The 20,249-nt window shown below is 41.9% G+C and overlaps 1 protein-coding gene across 4 annotated transcripts in view; it reads left to right on the top strand.

The window, feature by feature from the left end:
• Positions 1-214: 214 nt before the first annotated feature.
• Positions 215-20,249, top strand: part of SNRK (SNF related kinase) — a 68,023-nt gene continuing 47,988 nt past the window's right edge. For 2 of the 4 annotated variants that reach the window (XM_060022233.2, XM_060022235.2), the window contains exons 1-5: positions 277-335; positions 3,754-3,803; positions 4,373-4,464; positions 14,563-14,624; positions 18,052-18,740. In XM_060022233.2, coding sequence (XP_059878216.1) covers positions 18,152-18,740 — 589 coding nt within the window. In that variant the 5' untranslated portion in view covers positions 277-335; positions 3,754-3,803; positions 4,373-4,464; positions 14,563-14,624; positions 18,052-18,151. Of the gene's footprint in view, positions 336-3,753; positions 3,804-4,372; positions 4,465-14,562; positions 14,625-18,051; positions 18,741-20,249 lie in introns of all 4 variants that reach the window. The other 2 variants (XM_060022236.1, XM_060022234.2) reach the window with 2 other exon arrangements.

Genomic DNA, 20,249 nt, shown 5'->3' with positions numbered 1-20,249 from the left:
ATGCCAGGATGCCCTCCAGCAGCCCGCGCGCCGGAGCCCGCAGGTGCGCCCCGTCCCTCCCTGCCCGCGGCCCCGCCCAGTTCCTCCCTGCCCGCGGCCCCGCCCCGTCCCTCCCTCCCCGCGGCCCCGCCCCGTCCCTCCCTCCCCGCACCCCCGCCCCGGCGTTACGTCACAGTGACGCGCGCCCCGCGCAGGCGCAAGTCGGTCCCCACCCCCTCCCCGCGGACGGCCGCCTGTTCGGTATTATGATTAGCGCTGGGTGCGGGGATTCGGCGGCCGGGAGGGAGTTGTCGGCGCCGCGGCCGCTGCGGACGGACGCCCGCCTGCTGGCTGAGGTAGGGGCGAGCGCGGAGCGCGGCCGGGCGCGGCGGCCGTGGGCGGGGGTGGGGCCGGCCTCCGCCGCCGTCGCCTCCGCCGTTGCCGGGCGCCGGAGCCGGGCTCCCGCCGCAGGCGGAAAGTAAGTTGCGCGCTCCGCGCTCCCCGCGCCGGCCGCGTCGCGCGCCCGGGAGGACGCGGGGACCCGGCTGCTGCGGCCCCGACCCCGCGCGGCGGCGGCGCGGCCTGGCGGCGGCGGGGCCCGGATGGGAGCCGGCACTGCGGCGGCTGGCCGCGGGCGCCCGGAGGCCCTGCCCTTGCGGCCGCGGCGGGATTGCGGCACCTCGGGAGGCGCCCGCATCCCCGCGCCCCGCCCCGGAGCGGGCCGAGTGCGGCGCCCGCTGGGCTCCGCTCCCAGGTTTTCTTGTGCGGTGTGTATTCTTCACCAAAGGTGTTTTCCTTTTTCAAAAGAATCTGGAAATCTGGCGTAGCAGGGGGGTTCCTTGCTAAAACTGCAGCCGTAAAATAGAATGGGGATATTGTTGTCTGTAGAGAAAGGGCATCGGGGTAAGGAAGGAGGAGCAGTGCCGTTCCCGAGGGACAGCTAGAATTTTTCAGATTGGAAAACCTTCGTTCTTTTCCATAGTCATCGCCTGTTGATATCTTTCTGGACCGTTTTACAGAAACCTTCCTGCCTTTTACTTGGACTTGGGATCCAGGAAAGTGACAGCCTTTTATCCTGGGGGGCGGGCGGGGGGTGGTTCCTGGAGCTGTGCTGTTCCAACAGTTGCATCAGATAAAATTCAATCGCTTCATAGGGAATTCGGTTCAAGTCCAGTATTTGGAGGGGAGAGGAGGGATTTAGCAGTAGGGTTTTTCAACCTATAGACGTCTGAGGATATCGGATTTTTCACACTGTCAAGTTACTTTTTTCCCCTCCCATTTAATTGAGTACATTTCCACAGTTTTAGGAGCAGGTGGTAAAGCTGACTTAATGCGTTTCACGTTTTATGGTGAAAGGTGAAGCATGGCTAGCAGGTGATGGAACTGCAAATGTTCTGCATACTGATCAGATTCCACCTGATTCCTATCAAGCATCAGTTGCCTCAGTTTGGGTTCCTTGTATGGGGTTGGGGTGCTAGTCCCAAATCAGCCTAATTTATCAGAATGTATATCGGTGTACTTAAACGTCTGGGGTTGTCAAGGCTTATGTAATCAATTTGTTAATTTATAATCTTGTTATATGGCTCTCCCGATTTATAAAATCATTCCCTTAAGGAAATCTGTCTTCACCGTCTGCTTAAATATTTCTCTTGGAATTGGATTCCTGGAGAGAAATGTTCTGTACTAGTGGTGATTAACGCATACTAATTAGACAAGTTTTAAAAAAAATCACGTTGATTCTTTTGACTATCTAATTGTCTCTGTTAGGAAAACAGGTGACATTCCCATTTTACAGAACTAGAAATGAGAGAAATGACATTCCCAAGGTCACTTATTGAAGCAGTATAGTAATTGAAAGTCAGGTGCACTGTGTTAACTTTTCTTAATACTCCATCTTTAAGGCTTTCCATGTAGGGAACTTTGACACCGTTTTATTTTTAAGTTTGCACAGTTTTTATTTTCTTTTGTGCAGAAAAGTTACTCTCACCGTATTAATTTTTTTACTATTTTTAGTAAGTTTTTCTGTATTATTGCAGTAAGATCCATTTGTATAAAACATACAAGGACTCAGAAGTTATGTAATTTTTATTATTCTAGAACAGAAGTATAGATTGAGACTTTATGGGTCAAATGTAATCCCATAATCCTAAAATGAAGGCTTTCAAATGTCCTTATTAAAAGTGAAGGGCTTTCAGATATTTTTACTGGGCGCAGGAAATACTGTTGGTCTAAACTTTACTATGGATGTTTCATATAGAAAGTGAAACCAAATAGGAAAAAAACTTTATTTTGGAGATATTGAGCAGCCCAGGTTCTAAGCACTGGTATAAATAAGGCTTGATTTCTCCCCTGTAGCAGCTTGTCTGAGCCTAAGAACTCATTACACAGCCCAGGAAGAAAAGGGTACAAGTACGCTTTCCACATGGTCAGAATTTTAGGAATTAAAAACATAGATGTGAGGAGCTCTGAAGACTTGATTTTACTGCATGCCAGCTGTTTGCCTAACAACCAAGAGGTAGAACTTTTAGCTAAGATGCTTTTATAAGAAAACTAATTATTTAGAATATGGATACTTCCCAGTGTGCATGTATGTGCTGGTCAGCTCTTAGAGCAAGTTAGGTGGAAAAGTTGAGTGCTTTGTAGCAGTTTTGAAGGTAAACTAACCTATGATCATTTATTCATGGAGCCTTTGTCTACTTTTGGGGCCCTGGGTTAGAGGATAGCAGTAGAAAAGTGAATAAAAACTAGTTCCTGCCTTTACAGGCTATTGTATTTTTTGTTTTATTTATTTACTTATTTATTTATTTTTGGCTGCGTTGGGTCTTCGTTGCAGTGATTGGAGACTCTTTGTTGCGGTGCGCAGACTTCTCACTGCAGTGGCTTCTCTTGTTAGGGAGCACGGGCTCTAGGCGTGCAGGCTTCAGTAGTTGTGGCACGCAGGCTCAGTAGTTGTGGCACGTGGGCTCAGTAGTTGTGACTCACAGGCTCGAGAGTGCAGACTCAGTAGTTGTGGTGCACGGGCTTAGTTGCTCCGCGGCATGTGGGATCTTCCCGGATCAGGGCTCGAACCCGTGTCCCCTGCATTGGCAGGCGGAATCTTAACCACCGCGCCACCAGGGAAGTCCCAAGGTATTATAAACTATATTTACACCAAGGTAAACAATAACAGTAGGATCAAATGCTGTGGTGAGACATAGGCAAGACCCCTGGGCAAGGAACAGGCTGACTTGGGAATGCTTCACAGAGAAGGTGATGGTTGAACCAGTCTTGAAGGATGGGTAGAGTTCCCAGGCAGAGAAAAGGGGAAAGGGCTCCAAGGGTTCAGGGAGGGTGAAAAGACAAGGTCAGGTGGTGGAGGAAGAACTTAGATCCAAGTGGGTGAAAGGGAGCTGAGGAGGTAGAGACAGGGTGCAGCTGTTTTTGATTTTTTTAAGACTATGGAAAGGAGGGGGGAGGAATGGGGCAGTACCTTTGGGGATGGAGGGGGTCGTGTTTTATTTTGTTTTCGTTTGGGAAGAGCCGGTGTACAGCCTCTCGGACTTGATGGCCTCACAGGCGAGCACTGGAAGTGTGTTGTCTGTTCCGGATGATCTGGAGCTGCATTATTCACACCGCGGATTATTTCCTTATCTTGTTTTTCCGTGTATCTGCTTTGGGTTGAGGCCTTAGATCCTGTGGGAAACCATTTCTTGCTGGTGGTAGGGGAGGAACCTGACTAAAGAGGATTCCTGCTCTATCTTTCCTGAACGTTTATTTCTCTGCTGTTACTTCCAGAGCCTCCTGAGATTCTGCTTTGGCACCTCCAGCGTTTGGCCTCTGCTCAGGTAGGCTCTTTCCTGACAAAGAAGGCCTTTTTCTCTCTCCTTCCTTGTTGTGTCCTATTCCCCAGACTGCTGCCGTGTGACGACAGCAGTTACTTCAGAGTTGGAGGGCATTGGCTGCCCATGCACCATGATGTTTTAAGTTCTGGAGTGTCTCCAGGCTCACAGCAAGATTGTGGGGAGGGGTGTCTGTCTGACTATCTAAACACATAACCCCTCAGCTACATGTTGGCCTGAAATGTGATGTTGATTATGAAATCAGTGCTCCAGAAATGTAGGTTACAGGACATGTAACTGGTCAAATCGTAGCCTCAGTGGGCCTCGGTTTCTCAGTTGTTGACGTGCAGTTACCTTTCTCAAATCCAGAAGACTGTCAGCTCCTTGGAGCCAGAGACCCCTTCTTTGATTTCTGTATCCCCAGACCAGTGTAATGCTTCACACATAGTCAGTGTACCCAAGAAGTGTCCTGGCGAAGTAACTTTAAAAATCTGAACTTTAGTTTGTTGCCCATTAGTGGAAACCATACCCATTTTATCCAAATGAGTTGGATTGAAATTGCTCTTCATTCATAGAATTCCAGAGCTAGAAGCGAATCTTCCACTCTACACTGCCATGCAGTAGATGCTCAAGAAGTGTTTGTTCCTGTCCTGAATTCCCTGTCTCAGTAAGTGACCCCACCTGCTACCACTCTGCACTAGTCATTCTAGATTGCCCTCTTTGCTTTGCCCCCTGTGCACTGAGTTCCTGGATTCTACTTGCTAAACGTGTCTCCTCCATTACATCCCCGCCATCACTGCCCAGGTACAGGCTGCCCTCATTTTTAAGTCTTTAATCATTTATCTGGAGACATTTTCACTAGTCTCCTTACCTGTGTCCAAGCTCTAGTCTTGCCCTTCCAATCTGATGTTCACTTTGCTGCCAGAGTGGTTTAACTGTCATCTCTGATTGCCGTTCCCCTGCTCAGGATTCTTCCTTGGCTTCTTAGTGCCAGCTTTCATTTGTTCATTTAATAAAGTATACCTGTATATTTTGGGCAGATGCTATACTTGGCAGGCCCTGGGATGGAGAGCTGAATAAAACAGACGTGCGTCTTACGCGGGCTGAATTTATCATGTAGTCTAGTGGGGGACACAGATTATTAATCACATAATCACACAAATAATTATATAACCACAATTGTGATAAGGGCCATAATGGAAAAGGGCCTGGTGCTGAAAGAGGGCGTGGGGAGCTGGTGTACAGGAGTGTGGGAGGGGAGGGAGAGGCTACGGTCAGGAAGGTGACCTTTACGCTGGGCCCTGAAGCATGGTTAAGGGCTAGCCAGATGTGAGGAATGTCAACTGATGTGCATAGGATACAAGGACCTTTGGGTATCTGGCCCTTACCTACCTGTCTAACCTTGTCTCTTACACTCTGCTCTGCATGGGTTGCTGTCCCAATCACACTAAGGCCTCTTTCCCACCGTGGCCAATTTCAGGTCTTAGCTCAAACAAAAAAATTAATTTCTCTGAGATACCTCCTGTGAACTCCTGAAGGCAGATTTAGGGGAAAGAACACCTCTTCCAGCCTCCTTGTCCCTTTGAGAGGTGTAAATAATGTGGGGCAGCGGCCTTCCTATTACATCCAGTACAGGCATTAGGGGCCGTTTCTTGGGCCAGTAAGGGGTGAGGGTGCCGATATCAAACTGAGATGAGGAGGTAAGTGTACAACCCCTCTAAAATATAAGACTCTCCTGAGACGGAAGCCATTTGTGAAAAGTTGGGGGAAAAAATGCTGGGGTGATTTTGATCCCACTCACAACTTGCTAATATGTATTATCGCCTTTTGACTTCATAATAACTGTCCAAGGTGGTGATTATCTTTGTTTTATAGAAAAAGACATGCCTGTTGGCAGAAGTTGAGTAATTTGTTGGGCTCCATGTCCTGTGGTACTCTTTCTTTCTTTCTTTTTTTTTTTGTGGTACGCGGGCCTCTCACTGTTTAACTGCAGGTTAAACAGTTCTCTCTTTATTGGTATAAAGCATTATGAGTACTACAGAAGACATTTAGAATGAGAATATTCGATCTACAGTTTCAAGGCTTGATTTTATCCTTTGTTCCCCTATTCTGTGAGCATTTGCTAATCCTCTTGTGAAGAAAAATGCTTTTTCAGAAACAAATGGAGAGAATGTAATATGCAAAAGTACATTAAAATTGCAGCTTTGGTAAGGATAAATTTTTTTAAAAAATAAATTTATTTTTGGCTGCTTTGGGTCTTCGTTGCTGTGCGCGGGCTTTCTCTAGTTGCGGCGAGCAGGGGCTACTCTTCATTGCAGTGTGCGTGCTTCTCACTGCGGTGGCTTCTCTTGTTGCGGAGCACGGGCTCTAGGTACACAGGCTTCAGTAGTTGCGGCACGCGGGCTCAGTAGTTGTGGCTTGCGGGCTCTAGAGCACAGGCTCAGTAGTTGTGGTGCACAGGCTTAGTTGCTCCGCGGCATGGGGGATCTTCCCGGGCCAGGTCGCGAACCCGTGTCCCCTGCATTGGCAGGTGGATTGTTAACCACCGCGCCACCAGGGAAGTCCCCAATTTTTTTTTTTTCTTTTCTTTTTTTTTTTTTTTTCGGTACGTGGGCCTCTCACTGCTGTGCCCTCTCCCGTTGCGGAGCACAGGCTCTGGACGTGCAGACTCAGCGGCCATGGCTCACGGGCCTAGGCGCTCTGCGGCATGTGGGATATTCCCGGACCGGGGCACGAACCCGTGTCCCCTGCATCGGCAGGCGGACTCTCAACCACTGTGCCACCAGGGAAGCCCAGTCCCAAATTTTTTAAAGCAGAAAATAGAATCTTCCTAAATTGTACTTAAATTACTTGCTTGGTGTTGGCTATTCTGTGCCACTGGGGAGGACTCTTGCCATAACAAAATTGTATGCAAACTCTGAAGGGGAAGTTATTTTCAAGGTGCCATTCAGTTTTTAGATGACCAGTAATTACCTGTCTGTCTTTTGAATGGTTATTTGCCTGCAGTTTCCTTTCTCAAAGAGCAGTTTCTAAACATTTCAAAAAGTTTTTAATGGAATTATTTATTTAACTTTAAAAAAGGTTTTACTGTGCAAAACTTTCTGTTACAAGTTATGTGAATCTTTTTTAATATTTATTTATTTATTTGGCTGCGCTGGGTCTCAGTTGCGGCATGCGGGATCTTTAGTTGCAGCATATGGGATCTAGTTCCCTGACCAGGGATTGAACCCGGGCCCCCTGCATTGGGAGTGTGGAGTCTTTGCCACTGGACCACCAGGGAAGTCCCTGGAATTATTAATTAATAATGTTTATTAGGTAAGTCTTTGGCACTTTGGTGGCATTAGGGCATTTCCTCTTTTTAGTTGATTGCTGGGTCAGGTAACTCACATGGCATGTCAGAATTGGAGGAAAAACAGAAATGTCAAAATAGATTTATTTTAGTGCTGTTGTTTCCCAGGAAATTAGAAAGGCCTACGTCAAAGGGGGAGGCATTGTATTATTTCAGGAAAAAATGCAGGGCCCACGAGTCAATTTAGGCAGCTCTTACTTGGGCATAGGACTGGGGCATAGGAAGTCCTTATCCTATTTGACCCTGCTTTCTCATCTGTTAAATGGGTATTATACTTCCATTGTATTCTTGGTTGTGAGGAATAAATTATATAACATATGTAAAGAATCCAGTGCATACATAGATTCCCAGTAGTTGAATTGTTTACTCTTTTTGAAACCTGCATTAAAACAAAACAGTGGGCAGTTGTGGCAGTAGAAGACATTTTTAAAACTTGAAAAGAGACAATGAAAAGAAAGGCCAACTGTAGTTTTGCTATAAGACTCATTTCTATATAAACCTATTTAAGTTAGTAATAGATTTTTAGGAAAGTACTATGGGTAATAATGAGAGAGATCTAGTAAGTCAAGACAAAAATTGGTGTTTATGGAACTTTGAAGTGAAGTGTTTTTAAATTGGTTTAAATTTTCTAATGACCTTATTCTTACGTCGCTCGCATCTTAAAACCTAGAGTTTTTCTCTTCTTTTGAGGCCTCATATCAGCTCTGTGATGTGAAGCTCCTTCTGTGCATTTTTAACTCTTTAATGGCACCTGGCTTAACCTTAAGTATCATTCAAAGATAGATATGTGGTGAATTATTTAGTCTAGCAAGTTTTCCATTGATTTTGAGAAGCTAAGAGTTCATCACATTTCCCTAAATGGTGAGCCACTAGGTAGTTTTCAAGATCAGCCTTCCTAACCCTATTAAACTTATCTCACTTCTACCCCACGGCCTAACTTCACGCACATTGGCGTTCCCCTTTCGGAAGCCATATGCACTTCTCTGCTACCTGTTTCCCCCACTGTCAGGAGTGGTGTCTCACTGCTCCTGGTGAAGGGTAAGGCCTGATCTGTGGGTTGCCCCGTCCTTGGGGATCCTGCCTTTGGTATCCTCTGCTCTTCCTTTGACGGAACTCACTGACGTTAACTTGTATAATTGATTGTCTTTTTATATGTAGATAACTTATTTGTAAGATTCTAAAGGACAGGGACTGTGTTGTGTTCTACACAATTAGGGCTCAAATGTTTGCTAATAAAAACAGACTCAGTGTTCCTGTTCCTTCCTCAGCCTGAAGAAATTGCATACTTTGTCCCTCAAGGGTGGTAGAATATTTCATTGAATATGTCTTGTTTGTTAAGATTACATAAATATGTATGTATACTTTCAGGGAAATTGGTTTACTTTATAAATCTCAATGGAAAAGTGAATTGAATGAATAATTATGTACAGAAATTCAAAATTTTAATAACGTCTGCCTTTCCTAGATTAAAAAGTAGCACACATCTGCTGTGAAAAATTTGAAAAGAACAGAAAAGCATAAAGAGAAAGAAAACTACAATTTTTTTTTTTTTTTTTTTTTGCGGTACACGGGCCTCTCACTGTTGCGGCCTCTCCCGTTGCGGAGCACAGGCTCCAGATGCGCAGGCTCAGCGGCCATGGCTCACGGGCCCAGCCGTTCCGCGGCATGTGGGATCTTCCCAGACCTGGGCACAAACCCGTGTCCCCTGCATCAGCAGGCAGACTCTCAACCACTGCGCCACCAGGGAAGCCCCAGAAAACTACAATTTTACCAATTAACATTTTGGTATTTTTAGTATATATGCAGACAAATTATATGCTTTTAAAGAAATTGGGATCCTATGGCCATGAAATTTGGTATGTGAATTTTTTTACTTAATATTTTATTGTGACAATTTCCCATGAGATTAAATAGCTTAAAAATATAGCAGCATAGTATTAACGTTGGGTATACCATTTCCTTATTGTAGACCTTTCGGTTATTTCTGAGATAGATAGATATACTTTTTTTTTTTTTTTTTTGGCCACACCATGCGGCATGTGGGGTTTTAGTTCCCTGACCAGGATTCGAACCCATACCCCCTGCAGTAGGGCGTGGAGTCTTAACCACTGGACAGCCAGGAAAGTCCCTGATTTTTTTTTTCTCTCATATATGAATATCACTGAACATTGTTGAATATAAATATTTGTTCATGTCTTTATTTCTTTAAGACATAAATCTAGTAGTAAGATTATTAAATCGAGGATATTAATTATTTTAAGGTTCTTGATACAGGTATTGCCAAATTGCTTTTCAGAAAGGTAATTTGCAGTCCCAATAGTGTGAGAGAATCCCCTAATGATTCTGCCTTTTAAGTCAAAGTCAATGAAACGTTAGGTGCCAGTATTTTTGTTAATGGATCAATTTATTTTTCTTCTTTTCCAGCATTCTTTTTTGACCACTTTTTCATGACCATCTTTGTCACAATATCAGTGCGGGGGATGAAAAGACGATAGGGAGTTAAAGTGAGTTTTGACAGTATTAATAAAAGCTTTGGAAGAGAGATTTAGATTATTAAGTTTTTAAATTCTCCATAACTTCCAATTTATATTCTGTTTTCCTGGCAAAGGAGTAATTGTGGGTTGGCTTTATTTATTTTGGAGTAATTTCTACATACCGACTTGTGCTTAGGTCATTATTTATTATGTGGGCACTTTATACCAGGGCTGTCACCATACTAATTTTTTAAATCTCACTTTACCATCAGGTAGAAGTGGTGACATGCTTATTAACTTTTTTTTTTTTTTTTTGGCGGTACGCGGGCCTCTCACTGTTGTGGCCTCTCCCGTTGCGGAGCATAGGCTCCGGATGGGCAGGCTCAGCGGCCATGGCTCACGGGCCCAGCCGCTCCGCGGCATGTGGGATCTTCCTGGACCGGGGCACGAACCCGTGTCCCCCTGCATCAGCAGGCGGACTCTCAACCACTGCGCCAGCAGGGAAGCCTGCTTATTAACATTTTTCATCACTTTAATGAGAGGCAATTCTGTTTAGGAATTTGAACTTACTATCTGTGCTGCTGCTCCAGGTTTTGTGGCTTGGATTTTTTTTTCTACAAATACTAACTGCTGCTTTCCGTCAGTTAATGGATTGCCTGACTACTGAATTCATTCAAAAATTCCTTGATGTGTCCTGGAATATAGCTTGTTTACTTAGAGGAAATAAAGATTACTTAAACCAGCACTTTAAGTGATAGATCTGTGTTGGCAACCCAGTCACTGCCTCAAGAGACTGGAGCAGGCTTTTCGGCCTGGCATTCCTGGTTACCTCAGTGGCCCTGAGTCCATTAAAATTGACTACCTCGAAGAAAACTTGCAGAACATACTTCAATAGGCAGTTACCTTCCCTTGAAAAATACTTTATTAGACATTTGGAGGTACATTTTTGTCTATTGGGACATTTCTCAATAAATGGTTGACTGAAATCTTCTAATTTGTAGTTTCCATCTTGATTCCATTCAGTGGCTACAGACTGATACTACCTGATACCCACATAGTAATATTCAGCCAATCCAGTGAAGAACTGTGGATTCTTCCGTAACTTGGGAGGTGTTGACCTGTTTGTGGTTTCTTCTTCTTTTTTTTTTTTTAATTTCGTTTTTGGCTGTGCCCCGCTGCATGTGGGTTCTTAGTTCCCTGACCAGGGATCGAACCCGCGCCCCCTGCAGTGGAAGCGCAGAGTCCTAACCACTGGACCGCCAGGGAATTCCCTGGTTTCTTCATCTTTGATTTATAGCTTATATTGTTAACACCCAGGAGGAGGAGTGCTGTTCTAGAAATGTGGAATGTTGTTTACTTTGGATGAAAGGAGCAGCAGTGGTGACTGCCACTGGGGTTGTGTTTAAAAATAAGCTTGATCTGGAGGTTGTTGATATTCCTGGAGGATTGAGTCTACTGCCTTCTTTCCAGCCTGTACCATTTTTGTTGTAGGTATCTTTGAAATTTTAGCAGTTAGATCAGGGCAGTAATTTTCATGGAGAGTGTGTTAGTTCCTTCACTTAAGTTGGCTTTTCTCTAAACATACGTTTAGTCCGATATTTCCCCTAAGTAAGAGTAACAGTGTTCATTTTTTTCCCCTAAGTAAGAGTAACAGTGTTCATTTTTTTGGTGTTTGTAAAAGATACCAGATAATTTCCATGTATAAGAAGCTTAAATGCAGTTTTAGCGTGGCTTTATAAAAACTCATCTTTTAGCTGTATGTACTGGAGGGAGGGTATTGGCACAGATACTCTTTTTCAAGCATGTAATTTGTTTGGGAGGTTTTTGTGTATTTGAATATTCGTGGTCTGGTTTGGGGGGAAATTTGTAATATCCCGAAGTGTAGAGAGGCTATAGAAGTAGCCTCACTTTTGCACATGGCTCTTTGTGTGACCGGCTTTCTCATGCCATGGACTGGTTGATAATGAGTATCCCCACGGAGCCACCTTTGCTCCGTGTGCTCTTCCTCACCTCTCCTAGGGAGAGGTGTGAGTTGGAGACCTTTGTTTGATATACAGACCACACTGCGGTGGTGAAGATGTCAGTGAAAAGCCAGAAGTGAATTTTGACAAGAATAACAGGGTGAATTCCGACTTGACAGTAGGTTTAACAGAGGCTGGTTTTACAACTGTTTTCAGCAGCTTGCAAAATGTGTGTAGGGCCGCCCACACTTCCTTCCTCTTCTCCAGCCACACCCGCACGCCTCAGTTGCTTCTGTTCTCTTTAGTAAACTGGGAGAACATCGGTGTGTTCTTGCAACACATACTAGTACTTGTTTCTCAAACATGGATTTCCATATTATAAACACCCTCTCCTGGATGGCCTGTTTCATTTAGGTCCTGCCTAGCTATATGCATGTGTGAGCACATGCTGAATAAGAAGACTGCTTTAGAATGGCCTAATTTAGTGCTTTTGCTGGTTTAAAAGATGTCATCTTAGCTATGCAGTCATTAAAAATAGTGATTTAGAAGAACTTAGTGCATGCAAAAATATTCATCCTATAGTAGAGGAAAAAGTAGTCGTAAGACTTCATATACAATATCTTAGCTTTGTAAAGAAGCATAGGTGTAAAAAATATATACTCAAACCCGAAGAGAGGTCATCCTAGATGAAATTATAGGTGTTTTTTGTTTGTCTGTTTTTAATCTGTGGTGCTTTACTTGTTTTGTGGAGAGAAGTACTTAGAAAATGGTTACACTGCTCCCCCCACCCCTCCAATTTATGTGTGTGTGATCCCATTTTATTAAAACCTTTGTGTCTGGCATGTATTATACATAGAAAATAATTTGGAAGGCTGTGTCCGAAATGTTAACAGAGATAATCACAGAGGATAGACTGATGGATAATTTTAAAAAACTTTCCTCTCTTTTTGCCAATATATATGTTCTGATTGTATTTTTTTCTTACACTGCATAGATGTTTCTTTCATAATTGAAGCGGAAATACTAAAAGGAAAAGAATAGGTCAAGTGAAAAAAGCAGAATACAAGATATAAAGTTATATATAGAATGATCACACCTTTATAAAACAAAATAAAGAAGCTGTATATAAACATTTGCAGAAAAACCACCAAAACATTAATAGTGCTGATCTTGTGTGATAGGACTGTGGATGCCTCTTTATTCTCTGTACTTCCTATTTTGTATTTTCCATATTTTCTATTAGAATAGGTTACTTCGATAGGAAAAATATAAAGGAATATTTAGTCCTTTTAAAAAGGATAGACTTGATAGAATGTCATCATAGTATCATTTGAAAAGCAAATACTTAGATTTTTGTGGGATGCTTTATTGAAAAATCATCAGACTTTGATACCCAACTAGAGATTAGTTTCTTTATCAGCACTCATTTCCAAGTTAATACATTTTAGGAAACTAAGCAGTAGAAGATTTCTGAAAACAGAAGAGAGACGATAGCTCAGTAAATTCAGTCTCTTGAAGTAGAGTGGAAGACTAAAAGAATTTCTGCTTGGGTAGGGGAGATTACCATCAGTATAACAATGATAGTGGTGGTGGTAGCTAGTATTTACTGAATGCTTACTCTGTGCCAGGCTTTATTTTAATCACTACCTTTATTAATCCTCACCACAATCTATGAGGTGCTCTTGCTACTGACATTTTCTAATGAGGAAACTGATGGTACAGAGAGATCAGGTTTTGCTCAGGTCCAGTGACTTGTGGCTGGTGAGCTGGGATTCAGATCCAGTCATTGGCCTTCAGAACCAGTCCTCAGCCATGAGGGACCATCGCACTGCTTGGCCAGAGAGACTGTGGGTGAAACTGGCTGTTGGAAAGAGAGAAGCAGGCATGGGTAATGGGAGGAGCTACTGTATCCCACTTGGAGCTGAAGGACCAGGTAGGCATCCCAGGGTTCACTTCTCACTAGAAGTGGGCCTGTGCCCACGGCTTTGCTGGCCTCGTCTGTGTGGTAGCAGTGTCTCCATCTCTTTTCATCCCCTCATTCCCAGAAATAAACTTGGTTTCACATCCACCTTTCCTTCTTTCTTTTCCCTTTCCTGCTTTCCCCCACCTCTTTGTACTCCCTTTCCCCCAAGCTCCTGTGAGCTTGAGTTTAATGCTTACCTGGACGAACTCACCTGTGTGGTGTATCGTGTAAAGTGCCTTGGCGTAGTTTGAATGTTTGGAACTTTGTTTGATATTTCAGCGTTGAGGAAAGGCCTGCAAGGCTGCCTCAGTCAGTCAGTATTCCCTCACTGTGCCGTGAACTTAGATATCAGTGATCCTCTCACGTTCTCTTTGTTCATAAAGTTTCTTTTTTACTATCAGATGGAAAGCCTCCATGCAAAGGTGTTTTGTGTTGTGTGTTCTCTGGTGCTTGTGTTGATTTCTGCTGCCCTGCTAGAGGATGGTGTGTTGGGAAGGTTGCCCTCCTTGGCTGTTGGAGTGGGGGTTTCATGAGGCCAGAGGGCATCCTGCAGGCAAGTGGGGCTCCCAAGCCAGGCTGAGCAGGCTAGGAGCTGCAGACTGCTGCTTACAGGGCAGGTTGAGCCTCCTTGTACCTACCTTGCAGGCTCCTAGTGAGGATTCGGTGCAGTGAGGATTCGGTGCAATGCGGATTCGTGCTCGTTACCCAAGAGGCATTTAAAAATGGCGACTTTACTGTTGTTCGTTATTATAATTTCCTCCTTCTACCAGTGCAGTAATCCTTCTGACCTGCCTACCTGGACGAGTCTCCATGTATCTGTTCACTGTGACATTCCTGTTGATTAAAGATTCCTTGAACGGGTTGCAATTCATAGAGGAGAGAAAATGGGAGACTGGGTCATGGAAGACAAATTTACCATTTTTATATGTTCGTCTGGATCCAGCCTGAGGGTTTATATTTTAACTTTAAGCAAAGTTAAGTAGAACTAAACTAAAATCTTTTTTGTGTTTTCTTTTAGGAGAAAGAAGCACCTAACGAAACACAGTAATAACAAGGATTATTCAGTATGCAGTTGGCAGGGTATGTCTTGGAGCTGGTGCAGAGTCACCTTTGCTTTATATAACCCACATCTTCACATTTTCCATTGGTGTTCAAAATGATTTTCAGGCACTGCAAGATCCTCCAAGATCAAAAAATGATTTAATTATTTCCTGTGCTAACTCAAAATATACTCGATAGGAGGGTTAAACAGTGTATTCAAAAAGATGTTCAATAACAAGGGTATTTTTCCTCCCAACTTTCAGTTATACGTAACTTCCTGTTTTGAGGTATACAATTGTAGTTTCATAGGCAGTGAGCAAGGGATATGTGTACCCAGAAAAGTACCAAAAAAATAAATTCTTTGATAGTGAGAGTATCATTTCATTACAGGGTAGTCTTGTCATTAAGAAGAGACCCTAGGGCTTCCCTGGTGGTGCAGTGGTTAAGAATCCGCCTGCCAATGCAGGGAACACGGGTTCGAGCCCTGGTCCGGGAAGATCCCACATGCCGCGGAGCAACTAAGCCCGTGTGCCACAACTACTGAGCCTGTGCTCTAGAGCCCGTGAGCCACAACTACTGAGCCCACGTGCTGCAACTACTGAAGCCCACACGCCTAGAGCCTGTGCTTTGCAACAAGAGAAGCCACTGCAATGAGAAGCCTGCACACCGCAACGAAGAGTAGCCCCCACTCGCCACAACTAGAGAAAGCCTGTGCACAGCAACAAAGACCCAACTCAGCCAAAAATAAATAAATAAATTTTTAAAAAAGGACCCTATAAGATTCTTCCCTTTGAACTTGCTAGTAGATTAAAAATTATTTCATTGTGCCCTTTTGCTAACACAGTACTAGGAGGAGAAATGACAGTGTGTGAATAGTGATTATCTCTGGGTGTTTAAGACCCTGAAAAAAGACTTTTTCCCTCATCTGTATATTCATTTATTACTTTTGTAATAAAAAAAAATCTGTAAAAAAAATGAATTAAGTTAAAATTCAGACAATCTCAGATTTACTTGTAAAGTCTGATTTATATGCCACTGTAGAATACATCTAAACTAAAGTGATAGATGAAAAAAAAATATTAGGTAACTTGGGGGCAGCCTGAAGAAGTTTGCTTTGAAAGCGAAAGTTGCATTTGCAAACTCATACAATAGAAACATAGACTTGGGTAGAATTTTAAGAGTAATTACCGCCATTATAATTAATTGAAGTTAAAGATTTAAAGATAGTTTTCTGCCCCCTGGAGTTAGCTTAGAGTTTCTATATTTGAAAATTAGACATGCCTGAATTAAACTTTCTTTTGGGGAACTACTGTCCAAATAAAGCAAGACTTTTCCACTTGGATTTTCCTGTTAATCTTATAAAAATTATTAGCTCAGATGACAAGGATAATACATAGTATAGAAGAAATTTGCTTTTTCTCCAGCACCTGTACATAGATAGTATGGGTTTCTTATTTTAAAAAATCTTAATAGGATTTTGTTTCTGAAATTAATGCAGAAACAGTGTAGCATAGTGGTTAAAAGCACAGATTTTGGTGTCAAGATAGCCTTGGGTTCAAATCCCACCTCTTTTACACACTGGCCCTATAGCCTAGGCCAAGTTACTCATTATTTTTGTGCCTCAAAATGAGACTAATAATCCTATCTCTGAGGGCAATTTACAATTAAAAAAACAAATCACTCAGAATTACTCTGAGGGTAATTTACAATTACAGAAAAGCTTGAGGGGGCCCCAGATACGTGATTCAGATCATTTCAGTTTGCATGGGAGAATGACTATGCCTCTTTTATAGTATTTTAAGTCTTAAGATATTATTATCCTAAATATAATATTGTTAAGAGTGGCCAAATGTTTCTAAGAGGTGTATGCTTTGAAATAAGAATTCAGTTTGAACCTTAGCTTTAGCATGTACCTGGAACACAAGTGTTTTTTGGCTATAAAATGGAAATAATACTGACCTCTTAGGATTGTTAAGATCCAATGACACAGTCCAATTGGATTCATTTTGTACAAATACATATAGTAGGTCTTCAGTAAATGTTAGCTTTTCTTCTGTTCTTTTAAGCGAAAATGAGATTTAAAGATATTTAATGCTAGTGCTTAAAAAGAAAAACTACCTTATTTTATGTACAGTTTAGTTTTTTGGGATATTTTCACCAAAGTGGAGTAAATGCTGTAAGTACTGTTCTTAACAAAAAGCAACTGAAAATGTGAAACTGTATACCAGGAGCATTAGAAAAGGCTTCACTGAAGGGATGAATGTGCACTAATAGGAAAGATTTAGTCTTGGGAGATGGCTGTATTTTTCATTGGATTTTGTTATTTAATTCTATTAAGTTTTGGTCAGAAAAAATAATAGTGGGAGTTCAGTCTGTGAGATTTAAAGTGATGTCTTAACTTGTATAATTATATATATTTAAAAATTTTTCTGAGTCAGGGTCATTTATGAGAACGTATTTCTGTATTTTAAGGTTTACACTATAAAGGATGAGAATTTTAAATTCCATATGAAATGAGGTCTTTAAAGCCAAATGGTCTTTAACAGTTAAATGGTTTAAATGCATGCTTGTCTGTTCTTGAAATATAAGCAGATCATAGTAGGTTTTGTTTGAGAGTTGGAAAACCGTAATAAAGATAAGCATAACTGATAAGCACGAAGAGTGAGTATCAGTCAGTCAGCAAATAATAAGCACCTACTGTGTGCCACTTACTGTTCTAAGCACTAGTGATGCAAGAGCAAACCATTGCCTTGTAAACATTTTGAAAAAAAGTTGCATTTCAAAATTTAACAAAATTTTAATTACCTGCTGTATGTAAAACACTGTTCTAGGCATTAGGGGAGGGTAGAAGTAAAAAATATTGATAGAACCATAGACCCCTCAGGAACCTTGCAGTCTCAGGATAAAGGTGGTGTATACAAAAACCTATAGAATAAGACCGCCTGGGATGGAGGTGTCCCATGGTGCTTTGGAGATGCAGAGAAGAGAAGGCAAGGTAATACCACCTGGGAGAGTTAGAGAAGCCTTTATGGAAGAGATTTTAAAGGAAATAGTGCTAATTTGGAATAATAGGAAAAAGTTGTTGGTTTCTGTCCAAGTGTATATTCTTTGTTTTCCCTTTCTTGTCAATCCCTGACTTCTTTTTTAAGACAGTAATAGAAATTACTTTTGGAAAATATTCTTTTCAAACACATCTTATCAAACTTGCCAGTTCTCTTATTTCTGACATCACCAAAAAATTGTTTCAACAAACTAACTTTTTATCAGTTTGCAAAATGAAATGGTATTTAAATTATCAAGCTTTATAAAGTAAATCCTAAATATGTAAATAGGTTGTTATAAATGCCCCTGACTCATTTTATGTCTCAGTATATTTATTTCAAGCTTCTCTTAAAATTTAAAGACAAATGAAGCTATAAAAGGAAAAGTCACAGAAAACTTAATTTTATTTCTCTTATTTTTGTAGATGTCCATGGCGACATTGAAAATGAATTCCTTATTTTCACCAGATATATGAGAAGATCCATTTTAAACAGTCTAAATATTTTTTCTTCCGTTGGACCAGCATGGCAGGATTCAAGCGAGGGTATGATGGGAAGATTGCTGGATTGTATGATCTGGATAAAACCTTGGGTCGAGGTCATTTTGCAGTGGTTAAACTTGCCAGGCATGTCTTTACAGGTGAAAAAGTGGCAGTAAAAGTTATTGACAAGACAAAATTGGACAGTCTAGCCACTGGTCATCTTTTCCAAGAAGTGAGATGCATGAAACTAGTGCAGCATCCCAACATTGTACGCCTTTACGAAGTTATTGACACCCAGACCAAACTATATCTTATTCTAGAACTTGGGGATGGAGGAGACATGTTCGATTACATAATGAAGCACGAGGAGGGACTTAACGAAGACTTGGCCAAGAAGTACTTTGCTCAGATAGTTCATGCCATATCTTATTGCCATAAACTCCATGTGGTTCACAGAGACTTAAAACCCGAGAACGTGGTCTTCTTTGAAAAACAGGGTCTTGTAAAGTTGACAGACTTTGGTTTCAGCAACAAGTTTCAACCAGGGAAGAAGCTCACTACAAGCTGTGGATCTCTTGCGTATTCTGCACCAGAAATTCTGCTTGGTGATGAGTATGATGCACCTGCGGTAGGTAGGTAACCTTCCAGTATCTGTCCTCTTGAATTCTCCTGGCTAGAGTGTAGCTGGTCAAAGCTGTTGTTGTTGGTATCAAAATAACTTCTAAGAGAATTTCTGTTAAATGGGTCTTAGTTAACAGATTGGGTTTCACGAATGCCATGTTTCTCTAACGCTGGCGATGAGTTTATTTTACCTTTTAGATGGCTAATGTCTAAAGTGTATTTGTCAGCACAAAGGAAAATGAGTAAGTTGCTAAGGTAACCTCTCATCTGCCCGTTTTAATTTTTTTTAAGGTCTGAGTACTTTTCCTGTCTTCTGAGATACTTCTAGTCATCTCCTTCCTGTGAATACTTTTTAACAGTCATGAGACCCATATTAGACAGGTACTGTGAATATGACAGTGCAGTGTGAAGAACTGGGGCATTGGAATCATTTATTGTGACCTTGAACAGTGTACTTGACCTCTCTCTGCTTCATTTCCTCATCCATAAAATAGAATTAGATACAGGTATCGTATGTTATCTTGTTTACTTTTCACAGTGACTGTGTGGTGGTTATTGTCCCTCTCGTTGTACAGAATAGGAAATTGATACACAGAGTGCCTGCTGTGTGGTGGATTCCAGAATAGTGGTAGCATTTGGCATTCCCACTGACCCTCTCCCTTCACTCCAGCACATTTTCACACTCTCGCTCACTTGTCATGAGTTATTTAGTTGTGGTAGAAGGGTTTATTGGTTTTCAGTTTGTGTCAACTTTGTCCCCTTGGGTTCATATCTGTTTTGAAGGTCATTTAGGAATTTACTTTCAATTTTTAAGGATTTGTTAATCTGAAGGTGTGGTCAGCTTTTAAAATTTTAGGTTTAGTCTTGGAAAAATGTACCCTAATATTACATGCACATGATATCAGACTTCATAGATATGAGCCTTCCATTTGCATTCTGATCATTTAAAATGCAGGTTATAGAAGATTAAAGACACACATTGAAGAGTGCTGCTCTTACACTGAATACTCTGTACACCAAGACATTGTTTTTCATGTTAGACTATGTGTTCTGGAAAAGAAAGGGTTAAAAATGGTTTCTGCACACTACAGATAACCAGGCTTCACTAAAGTCTTTCATTAGAATATTTGAGGCAGAGGTTTTTGATTAGTGGAGAGGCTCTAATCTGAAAATGAGGCCCAGAACATGCAGAAGAGGAAACATAAATGTCTCAACATGAAAAGGATGTTCAACCTCAGTAATAATCAGGGAAAGGCAAATTAAAACCACAATAAGATATTTTCTTACTTTTCACATTGAGAAAAACTAAAGTCCGACAAAACCAAGTGTAGATAAGACTATAGAACATCAGGACCTCTTGTACTTTGTAGATGACAGTTTGTCAATACCTGGTAAAGTTAAAGATGTACACATCCTGAGACCCAGCAGTTCTGCTTCCTATGTACGCAAGAGATCTTCAAAGAATGTTTTTAGCAGCATTGACTGTTCATCAGCAGGAGAATAAATTGTTCAGTATTCAT

Source organism: Delphinus delphis, chromosome 10, assembly GCF_949987515.2.
Source record: "Delphinus delphis chromosome 10, mDelDel1.2, whole genome shotgun sequence".
In the NCBI taxonomy this organism is placed as follows: Eukaryota; Metazoa; Chordata; class Mammalia; order Artiodactyla; family Delphinidae; genus Delphinus; species Delphinus delphis.
The sequence above is the reverse complement of the archived record's forward strand: the minus strand, read 5'-3'. Positions and strand labels throughout refer to the sequence as shown.